General features: G+C 32.7%; 1 protein-coding gene across 1 annotated transcript in view; it reads right to left on the reverse strand.

The window, feature by feature from the left end:
- Nucleotides 1-12492, reverse strand: part of LOC143046550 (uncharacterized) — a 237860-nt gene that overhangs the window by 115137 nt on the left and 110231 nt on the right. Inside the window, exons 37-40 of the mRNA XM_076219708.1 lie at nucleotides 11889-12019; nucleotides 8307-8522; nucleotides 6556-6771; nucleotides 1494-1642 (exon numbers count right to left, since the gene is read on the reverse strand). Of these exons, the coding sequence (XP_076075823.1) occupies nucleotides 1494-1642; nucleotides 6556-6771; nucleotides 8307-8522; nucleotides 11889-12019 (712 nt within the window). The remainder of the gene's footprint in view (nucleotides 1-1493; nucleotides 1643-6555; nucleotides 6772-8306; nucleotides 8523-11888; nucleotides 12020-12492) is intronic.

Below are 12492 nucleotides of genomic sequence, written 5' to 3' on the forward strand. Positions count from 1 at the left end.
CTAAGTTTCAAGTTGATTGGACTTCAACTTCATTAAAAACTACCACGACCAAAAACTTTAACCTGAGGCAGGACAGACAACAGACAAACAAACGGAACAACAGACGAATGGATGTGCAGATCAGAAAACATAATGCCCATAAATGGGGCATACAAACTAAAATTAAAGAATCTTAATGAGCGCCCTCACATACCGCACATTGTCATTGGAGAAATTAAATAAGTGTAAGAAAAAGCTAGAGGATCTAAAGAGCCTGTGTCGCTCACCTTGTTGTGTTTAGGTGATTGTGGATGTGTTTGTACATCTTACTCTACTGAACATTCTTGCTGCTTACATTTATCTCTATCTATAATGAACTTGTCCATATAGTTTCAGTGGAAAATGTTAGTAAAAATTTACAAATTTTATGAAACTTGTTTAAAATTGATTATAAAGGACAATAACTTCTTAGGGGGTCAATTGACCATTTTGGTCATTTTGACTTATTTTGAGTCTTAAATTGCTGTACATTATTGCTGTTTACAGTTTATCTCTATCTATAATAATATTCAAGATAATAACCAAAACCAGCAAAATTTTATTAAAATTACCAATTCAGGGGCAGCAACCTAACAACCGGTTATCTGAAAATTCAAGGGCAGATAGATCTTCACCTGATCAACAATTGTACTTCCTGTCAGATTTGCTCTAAATGCTTTGGTTATTGAGTTATAAGCCAAAAACTACATTTTACCCCTATGTTCTATTTTTAGTCACAGTGGCCATCTTGGCTTGTTGGCCAAGTTACTGGCCACATTTTTTAAACACTTACCCCAATAATGATTATAGCCAAGTTGGGTTTAATTTGGCCCTGTAGTTTCAGAAGATTTTTCTTAAAGATTACTAAGATTTATGAAAAATGGTTAAAAATTAACTATAAAGGGCAATAACTCCTAAAGAGGTCAACTGACTATTTTGGTCATGTTGAATTATTTGTAGATCTTACTTTGCTGAACATTATAGCTGTTTACAGTTTATCTCTATCTATAATAATATTCAAGATAACCAAAAACAACAAAATTTCCTAAAAATTACAAATTCAGGGGCAGCAACCTAACAACGGAATGTCTGATTCATCTGAAATTTCAAAACAGATAGATATTGACCAGACAAACAAATTAATCCCATGTCAGATTTGCTCTAAATACTTTGGTGTTTGGAGTTATAAGCCAAAAACTGCATTTTATCCCTATGTTCTATCTTTAGCCATGGCGGCCATCTTGGTTGGTATGCCAGGTCACAGGAAACATTTTTAAACTAGATAACCCAATGATGATTGTGGCCAAGTTTGGTTAAATTTGACCCAGTAGTTTCAGAAGAGAAGATTTTGTAAAGTTAATGCCGGACGCTGGACGACGCCAGACCCTGGACGACGCCAGATGCCAAGAGATAAGAAAAGCTCACTTGGCCCTGTGGTCTAAAATCATATTTCAAGCTTCTTTATAAAAACTTACAGTGCAATTTTGACCCCTGTAACCTGCTTTACAATTACATCTATAATCATCCAACATATCTCTACAACCATTTGTATTACCGGTAGTATCTACATTAAAACCTGTACACATTCCAACACAGTCATCTATATTGTTCTCACAATTATCCCCTGAAATAAAATAATAACAGATTCATGATTAAGTAATAATTGGTACTATAATTCTAGAATATCTTTTAGAATTAGAAATAATAATTCAGATACAATAATGTACTGGTTTTTTTTAATACCAGAAATTGATATTAAATAAATTCTTGCTTTCCATTTTTGTTTGCAAATTTCAAAATATATATATATATATATTCATATATCATTTTGTATATTAAGAATATAAAATAAGCTAAATAATAAAGATATCAGCCTCATATATTGTCAATTTATTTCTGATTTAAGTGTTTAATATTCACCTTGAAAATGACAAAAAGGCATACCTGCCAACTTTTGAAAGTGACCATGGGGGTTTTAGTGCGCGACAACAATTTCAAAGGTTACAATTCTTTGCGACGACTATTTTGCGCATGCTGTTTTGTGGTCTAGAAAAAGTGTCATATTTGTAAGATTAGCTTACATGCCTTTTTCTTAAGTTTATTTGCATGAGTCGAGTTACTATATCAGCAGAAAAGATGAACATGTAGCTGTAACACCAGGAATAATTTTCATGTGTTACGGATACTAAATAGTTGTTGACTTTTCCAATTAAAAATTATACACAAAGAAGGACCTTTATCAGATTGGGAACAACATCTAAGGATACCCCCTCAATTTTAGGACATTAAGAACCACTTTTTAAGTACAAATGAGCACATCTTCATATTATTTGAAGAAACTTTTCCAAAAGAACTAAACATCTTATGATCTATCTGGTATAATAATGGTCAACACATGTCTAAGAACTTTGATATGTTCTTGGCCTTATATCTTCTTTATTATTCAAAATAATTGGACCCTTTATTTAGAAAAGCTGTTCCAAACATAATGTCAGAATTTCCTATGTATAAGTAAATAAATCTACATTTTTATTTATATTTTTACAAGAGTAAAATGACCCCTCGACTAAGGGTAGTCCCTCATATAAGGGATTCCTCATGATGATTTTTTTTTTTTGGGGGGGGGGGGGGTGTGTCCATGTGAAATATAAAGAATAGTACATCATACTTGAAGTTGAAATGATTTGGTAATTTAATATTGAATACATAAATTAAATTTTGTTACAGCAAGTGTAATGCCAATAAATTAGTTAATAAACTACTATTTATTATCTTTAAGGTAGTAGATGTACTGCATCATTGAAGTTTGTCAATCAGCCATGCTTTTATTCTTATGCTGTGTAAGAACCTCCTTGCTGATGAAAAATCATTTGCCATGTTCACGATTTTACCAACAAACAGAGAAATACATCACAAGTTCAATATCTAGCATGTTAAAATAATCTTGAGAGAAAACGTTTTTGATTTTGATCATGTCACAAACATACAATTTGATTGACTGAACATGATTGTCATCCATTGGACACAGTTCAAAATCGGGAACAATCATATTTTTCATGTAGATTTTCACCAAATCGTGTTTTAGAGGGTTTTTCAGGAAAACGATCGTGCAATCGTGACAAAGGGTCAAAATCGTGTAGTACACGCCTAAATCATGAAAGTTGGCAGGTATGAAAAGGGTGTAAAAGATATTTAGAGAACTTACTGAAAAGTTCCTCATTTGCAACAGAACCAGAAAATGTATCTAGAGAACAATTATTAACTGACTATGCGGTATGGGCTTTGCTCATAGTTGAAGGCCGTACAGTGACCTACAATTGTTAATTTTTGGTCATTTTGGTCTCTTTTTGACTGTTGTCACATTGGCAATCATACCACATCTTCTTTTTTATATCCAATGCAACAATTATGTACTGTGGATTCATAAATATGTGTTAGATACCAATTTTCATGGTTTTCCTAGGTACAGGTGAACAACAAAATTAATTTTCAAAGAATAACAAATTTTCTATAGGATTGTATGCAGAATTTGGCAAAACCACAAATTAAATACATCCAGGAAGATGCAAGTTTTCTGTAATCCACAAAATTGGTAGCCATGAAAATAAATGAATTCACAGTATGTCAATTTCTTTAATTTTCTAGAACTGGTATGTATCTGAAGAAATATTGTCTCTAATTTTTGTAATTATCAAACCTATATCACCCTTCTTGCTGATTTTGTACCATCAAATATTTTGAGACATAGTAAAGTTTATCAGCAATGTAACAATATGTGAGGAGGTGATATCAACAGTGTCACAATACGAGAGCAAAAGCAAGCTTATTAGTATAGTTAGGTAGCACTCGACAGTTAGAAAATAAAAGTAAAAATGAGCCACAAAATGTTTTATAATCTCCTATTCCTGGATTTTTAATACATTTACCTAACTGTTTGTGTTGTACATGTGCATATGTATGTAATCAGTATCTTCCATAGATTTGATTTTCAAAAATTAAAAGGGTGAAAAATAATTACTTTTATGTGTATCCATAGCAACATTCTCCATTTTTTTTACCATAAAATATTGCAAAAAGGGGGGTGAACATGTCGCATATCCCCCAAAAATTTGGATCAAACCAGAATTTCAATGCCTTTGAGTGATACCCTTTTAAGAAACTGTTGACATAAATCTTCCTAATGATAAAAAAATAAACAGCTGCGCCATGAGCGCATGATACGCCCGATGTCTTATGTGGAAGTTATATGCAATAATCATAAATAGTTTCTGAGAAAGTTTTAAGCAGTTTATAGTTTTCGAGCCACGGCGGGGAACCCAGCCTGGTTTGTTTTTTTTACAAAAAACTAAATATCACTAAAATAAAATTTTGAATCAAAACCAAAAAGTAAACAGATCTTTAGATAATATAACACAGAAGTGTGTAAAGTTTTAAGCAATAATTATAAATTATTTTTGAGATATGGCGCGACATGTAAAAAAAACTCCCCTGTTTAACAAAATACTCAATAAGGTGAAGTGAATAACTCAAAAATAAAATTTTGAATCATCACCAAAAAGTATACAGATCTTAATAACAATATAACAAAGAAGTGTGTAAAGTTTTAAGCAATAATCATAAATTGATTTTGAGATATGGCGCGACATGTAAAAAAAACTCTCCCCCTTTTTTACAAAATACTCAAGAACTCAAAAATGAAATTTTGAATCATCACCAAAAAGTATACAGATATTAAGATTAATATTACTAAGAAGTGTTTAAAGTTTTAAGCCATAATCAAGAATCGTTTTTGAGATACAGTGCGACATGTGAAAAAAACACACCCCTGTTTTAGTTACAAAGTGCCGTAAATCAAAAAGTTTAAATCTAATTTTCACCAAAAAGTATACAGATCATTTGACCATCATAAGAAACAACTATATTAAGTTTCATGAAATTTGGACAAGTCGTTCTCAAATTACGGTGTGACATGTTTACGCCGGACAGACAGCCAGACGTACACCTGACATGTGTATACCATAAAACGTCCCATCAAAATTTTAATTTTGACTTGACAGGCGTATAAAAATGGGTGTCTTTCGCCTCATTTTTTCGTTAAATCCAATAATAGTTCATGAGATAAAAAGTTGGAAAAAAAACATTACAAAAATTGCCTGACCAATGTATGGTATGGACATGCAAATACAGACTGTCATACAGAAAACAGCCTATATTACATACATTAATACATAACCTTGATGTTCATATAAACCCAATACAAAGGCTATTTTAATACTCAGCTATCCAAAAATGAATATTATTGCACACTAGCTCTCATCTTTGAAAAATCCACAGGAGCCAAAATGTGAAACTACACACCTAACTGTGGAGTGCTACCTTTAGACAACTTAGCATTAAACTGTAGGGAGAAAAAGTCCAGAATACAAGCTTTCTGTGTATATATCACATATTGTATACTTTTTAAAAGGATCTTTTACCTTCCACATGCAGATATATAAAATTATTTCCATTAAAAACAAAAGATTAACTTTTTTAATTTAATGAGAAGACAAGAGGCTGTCACTGACAGCAAATTGGATTTATTAACATTTATTTGTGTCCTGGCAATATCACAAGAACCATATCTGATGAACAGTGAAAGTGAAAATCATCAATATCAAATTTGACCTCCATTTTGTCATCAGTATCAACATATTGAAAACTTAGGTTGAATGGTTAATGTGTAAATGCAACAACATGAATTGAAACTCCACTTTTTTTTATCTTTCAAGAACCATAACTCCTGAATAGTAAAAGTCAAAATAGACAGTATTGAACTTGTCTCCATTTTGTCATCAGTAGCAATATAAAGCTTTGGTTGAACAGTTCATGAGTAAATGCACAGACACGACTTGAAAAGCCATTTTTCAATCTTTCAAGAACCATAACTCCTGAACGGTAAAAGTCAAAATCGTCATTATTACACTGGACCTTCATTTTGTTGTCAGTAACAACATATTAAAATTTTAAAAGCTTTGGTTAAAGGGTTCATGGGTAAACGCACAGACAACATTTAGTTGCCGCCCACCGTACATCCCCAAATCAATAACCAACATTTTTGTCACAACACCCAGTTATAAACATTCCAATTTGAATCATTTTACACTAGTCATTTTTGGGGTCCTTTAAAGCTTGCTGTTCATTGTGAGCAAAAGCTCTGTGTTAAAGACAGCTTTTTGACCTGTTATGGTTTTACTTTTACAAATTGTGACTTGGATGGAGAGTTGTCTCATTGGCACTCATACCACATCTTCTTATATCTATTATTAAACTACTGTGGAATCATTTATTTTCGTGGGTATTAATTTTCATGGATTGAGGAAAACTTGCATTTTCGTGGGTATTTGATTTCGTGGTTTTAGTAATCGCTGCATACATATCCTATAGAAAATGTGTAATTCGTTGAACATTTTAATTCATGGTTCAACTGTACCCACGAAAACCACAAAAATTGGTATCCAACGAATAATAATGAATCCACAGTATAAAATAACTAACCATCATATCCAGTTGCACAATGACAAACATAGCTATTAATCATATCTGTACAGGTTCCATTATGCTGACAGGGCATGTTCATACAATCATCAATGTTATGTTGACAGAGAGATCCTTCAAATCCTGTCTCACAAATACATTTCCCACTACTACATGTGCCATTGGTACAATTCACATTGTCACAAGCTGGAATCATTTCACAGGAACCACCAGCATCTAAAATAAAAACACATAAACAATCAAATATTAGGTTTAATTTCTTAAAAAGTATTAACAGACAAGTCTTACTTTTTATTTTCTGCAAGTAGCCATAATTTATGACAACACATTTAATTGATAATTTTACTTCAGGTCAAAAACCGTTAAAATGCTTGTATAGTCCACGGTTTTATTCTCCAAAATTGGACCTTCCAGACAGGTTGCTGACTATAGAGTACAATAAGCAGATAAGCAAGAAATAAAGAGAAAAAGTTCAATTATGCAGGCCAGGTGGTTTGTTTACGTTCGACCATCTGTATTATTGATATTGTAGAGAGCACTCATATCATTTTTCAAACTAATAATTTTAACTCATCCATATTCATAAGTTATTTCTATTCAATATCAAATCAATACTGATAAATTTAAAAACTAAAAGCTTCATTACAAATTTCTCGTTTTTTTTTTGTCAATGCATTGGTTGAAATAAACTGGTATCTGCTGGATTGAAACGATACAAAAATAGTAAAAAAGACAAATGTAAACCAGCTTAAGGTTTGTAAACTACAAAATGTAATCAGTTATTGTTTGTTTCTGTTTTCATGTTTCATACTGACTGATATGGTTTGAATTAGCTTAAGAACCTTCAAACATTAATGTGATAGATAGATAAAAGACTGTTTTTTATTAGGATGGTACTGTTTTACTTCCAAAGTCATAATTTAGTGATATCTATTATGTATGGATTTCGACACTCACTGTTTTTTTCTTTTTTTACCCGTTCTATTCAAACATCCGGTTTAAAAAAATACACAAGTTATTAATCATGTTAATTGCTTTTTCAGTGATTTAAACTTATTTTAACAATCATGAAGCGTTTCTAGAATCATTTGCAAGCAGTTTCAGCTTCTGTTTGATTTCCTTAAAATTACTAATTCTGGGGCAGCAACTCAACAACGGTTTGTCTGTTTTGTCTGAAAATTTCAGGGCAGATAGATTTCGACCAGATGTTCAATTTAACCCCCCCAGTAATATTTGCTCTAAATGCTTTGATTTCAGAGTTATCTCTAAATGCTTTGGTTTCAGAGTTATAAGCCAAAATCTACATTTTACCCTTATGTTCTATAATTAGCCATGGTGGCCATCTTGGTTGGTTGGAAGGGTCACGCCTCACATTTTTTAAACTAAATACCCTAATGATGATTGTGGCCAAGTTTGGTTAAAGGAGTAGGTCCGGTTAGGACTCATTTCGGCCTCAAATTTCAGTTTCATCTGACGAAAAATTTTGACCACTTTTTAATCATTTATATGTCTTTTTCACTTGATTCAATTGGTTCTTGTGAAATATTTTAACTAATTTAGTCATTAAAAATAATCCGATTCAAACTCTGTTCTATTTAATATCCTAATATTTCAAAGGTCTTACAATAGCCTAGCCCTATTTTGCACTTTACAGAATTATTGGTTCAATCAATGTGACAAACTCTAAATCTGAATCAACCAAATCCTTTTTGTATTGTGACATAAATGTATATTATAAATTAAAAACTCACCATTTCTATAAGGATCTTCACATTTACACATGAAATCAAATGTATCATAGTTTTCGTAACAAATTCCTTCTTGACAGGGATTGGAAGAACAAAAGTCAGATGTGTCTTTACATCTGTCACCAGAAAATCCTTTGTAGCATGAACAAGTATACTTATTAACTTGATCCATACATGTTCCATTATACAGACAACCATTAGGATTTTCTTCACACTCATCTGAAAAATAAATGTGCTGGGATGCGAGTAATCACAATAAAAATTTGTAAAGGTTCCGCGGAACCCAGTGTCTCGCCTACTTTTGCTGTTAATCACACACTCATCAAAAATGATGAAAAAAATCAATAAAATTATTCCTCTCGATACTATCTTTTGATTGTCAGAAGCTTCTGTCCAAGTCTGGTAAAAATCCAGGCTAGTTAAAGAATCTTAAAAATGTTTTAAATACTTTAACTGCAGACTGTATGTAATGTTAACTGGAAGAAAAACTAAGTCCATTTATAAGTAAAATACGGGAAAAATGGAATTTTATTTTTACAAAATTTACTTCTGGATACTATCTTCTGATCATAAACAAGCTTCTGGCCAAGTTTCTTACAATTCCAGGATAGTTTAAGAAAGTTATTAAAATTTTAAAAACTTTAACCACAGAGTGAATATTTGTGGACGCCTCCGCCGACGACGCCGACGGAATGTAGGATCGCTATGTCTCGCTTTTTCGACTAAAGTCGAAGGCTCGACAAAAATGAAGTTTATGGAAAATAATTCTCTAATTTTTGTGCTATTTTCACATTTCCTGACCGGTGTGAGAAAAATATTTCTTCTCACTAGTGAAAAATCTGTTCTCGGCAAATAATTAGTCGAAATTTGATTATGACGTCAAAATGTTTTGTTTTCTTCTCAATTTTCCTACCGTGACGTCATGAAAAAAGGCCACCATGGCTTATGACGTCTCATATAAAGAGCACAATTTTCGGAAAATCTTTGAAAAGGAACGATAAAAAGCATTAGAGAAACAGATTCTGACACTATAACTTGTGTATTACAATATTTCTCCACTCTTGACAGTTAAATGTCTCGAGTGGAGAAATATCGTAATACACTTGTTGCAGTGTAAGAATCTATATTTCTCTTGTCAGTATCAAGCTGCTGACTAAATATGAAATCATTATGTTCAGAAATACCTTGAGAAAAGTGTCATGAAAAAATGAAAGTTAGTTCTAAATATTGAAATCTTCACAGTACATGTATCATGATGATTTTTCTCTGCAATCAGTTAACTAGAGGCTCTAAAGAGCCTGTGTCGCTCACCTTGGTCTATGTGAATATTAAACAAAGGAAGCAGATGGATTCATGACAGAATTGTGTTTTGGTGATGGTGATGTGTTTGTACATCTTACTTTACTGAACATTCTTGCTACTTACAATTATCTCTATCTATAATGAACTTGGCCCAGTAGTTTCAGTGGAAAATGTTAGTTAAAATTTACAAATTTTATGAAAATTGTTAAAAATTGACTACAAAGGACAATAACTCCTAAGGGGTCAATTGACCATTTCCGTCATGTTGACTTATTTGTAAATCTTACTTTGCTTAACATTATTGATGTTTACAGTTTATCTCTATCTATAATAATATTCAAGATAACAACCAAAAACAGCAAAATTTCCTTAAAATTACCAATTCAGGGGCAGCAACCCAACAACAGGTTGTCAGATTCATCTGAAAATTTCAGGGCAGATAGATCTTGACCTGATAAACAATTTAACCACATGTCAGATTTGCTCTAAAAGCTGCGGTTTCAGAGTTATAAGCCAAAAACTGCATTTTACTCCTATGTTCTATTTTTAGTCATGGCGGCCATCTTGGTTGGTTGGCCAGGTCACGGGACACAATTTTTAAACTAGATACCCCAATGATGATTGTGGCCAAGTTTGGTTTAATTTGGCACAGTAGTTTCAGAGGAGAGGATTTTTGTAAAAGATAACTAAGATTTACGAAAAATGGTTAAAAATTGACTATAAAGGCCAATAACTCCTAAAGAAATCAACAGACCATTTTGGTTTTGTTGACTTATTTGTAGATCTTACTTTGCTGAACATTTTTGCTGTTTACAGTTTATCTCTATCTATAATAATATTCAAGATAATAACCAAAAACAGCAAAATGTCCTTAAAATTACCAATTCAGGGGCAGCAACCTATCAACAGGTTGTCCAATTCATCTCAAAATTTCAGGGCAGATAGATCTTGACCTGATAAACAATTTTACCATATGTCAGATCTGCTCTAAATACTTTGGTTTTTGAGTGATAAGCCAAAAACTGCATTTTACCCCTATGTTCTATTTTTAGCCATGGCGGCCATCTTGGTTGGTTGGCCAGGTCACCGGACACAATTTTTTAACAAGATACCCCAATGATGATTGTGGTCAAGTTTGGTTTAATTTGGCCCAGTAGTTTCAGAGGAGAAGATTTTTGTAAAAGATGACTAAGATTTACGAAAAATGGTTAAAAATTGACTATTAAGGGCAATAACTCCTAAAGGGGTCAACAGACCATTTTGGTCCTGTTGACTTATTTGTAGATCTTACTTTACTGAACATTTTCGCTGTTTACAGTTTATCTCTATCTATGATAATATTCAAGATAATAACCAAAAACAGCAAAATTTCCTTAAAATTATCAATTCAGGGGCAGCAACCTATCAACGGGTTGTCTGATTCATCTCAAAATTTCAGGGCAGATAGATCTTGACCTGATTAACAATTTTACCCCATGTCAGATTTGCTCTAAATGCTTTGGTTTTTGAGTTATAAGCCAAAAACTGCATTTTACCCCTATGTTCTATTTTTAGCCATGGCGGCCATCTTGGTTTGTTGGCCGGGTCACCGGACACAATTTTTAAACTAGATACCCTAATAATGATTGTGGCTAAGTTTGGTAAAAATTGGCCAAGTAGTTTCAGAGGAGAAGATTTTTGTAAAAGCTAACGACGGACGACGACGACGACGGACGACGGACGACGGACGACGGACGACGGACGCCGGACGCCAAGTGATGAGAAAAGCTCACTTGGCCCTTCGGGCCAGGTGAGCTAAAAATATTACTAACAAAAAATTAAGCTTTAAAATGAAAATGAGGCATCTACAAAATGTGATAGTTCAAGGCACTGTTGGTGATGAGAGGTTTTTACAAACATGAATATAAGAAGATTTGGTGTGATTGCCCATGAGACAACTCTCCACCAGAGACCAAATGACATGTAAGTTAACATAGAACTAAAGCATAAACATATCAACTTCATATGACTACTGTGGATTCATTATTAATCGTAGGATACCAATTTTCGTGGGTTTCGTGGGTACAGGTGAACCACAAATTCAAATGTTCAAAGAATATCATATTTGCAAAAGGCTGTGTCTACATAGAATGGCAAAACCAAACTGAAATTAAATATCCACAAATATGCAAGTTTTCAGCAATCCTTGAAAATTGATATTCATGAAAATAAATGAATCCACAGTATCAATTTTAATTTTCTCTTTTATAACACAAATGCATGAACTGATACTTGTCAACTTACTGATATTTGTCTCACAATTTGTTCCTGTCCACCCAGCCTTACAGATACACTGATATCTAACATTGTAGTCCTTACATTCACCATTACCTCCACAGGGGTCTGGATTACATAGATCAGAAACCCGTTCACACCTGAAATTTTCATCATATTTTTTACTTAAAATGCAAACAATCACAAGATAATATTGGTATAACTAAAATCAAACATTGCTAATATAAACTAGGGATCTAAAGAGCATGTCTTGCTCACCTTGCAAATGGTATAGATGTATATTTAATAAAGGGCACTCTTCAACATTGAAAGACAAGTGTTGAATTAAGAAATAATTCATGGCAGCCATAGATTTGTTTTCATTTATCCATGGGTTGGGCATTAATATTTGATTATTTTACCATGAGTGTTAGTGAGGGGTAAAATAAGAATATAAATGCCCAACCCATGGTTAAATGAAAACAAATCTACGGCTGCTATGAATAATTTCGAGTCTAATATGACAAATTCAGTAATTTTGTAAACCGTGAAAGCCCTATACGTACGACACTGTTTTGGCTGTTCTGTTTTACCCAATTTTGAAAATATTAGTAATATTATATTGAATGATCAT

The sequence above is a fragment of the Mytilus galloprovincialis genome, chromosome 9 (assembly GCF_965363235.1).
Source record: "Mytilus galloprovincialis chromosome 9, xbMytGall1.hap1.1, whole genome shotgun sequence".
NCBI lineage: Eukaryota > Metazoa > Mollusca > Bivalvia > Mytilida > Mytilidae > Mytilus > Mytilus galloprovincialis.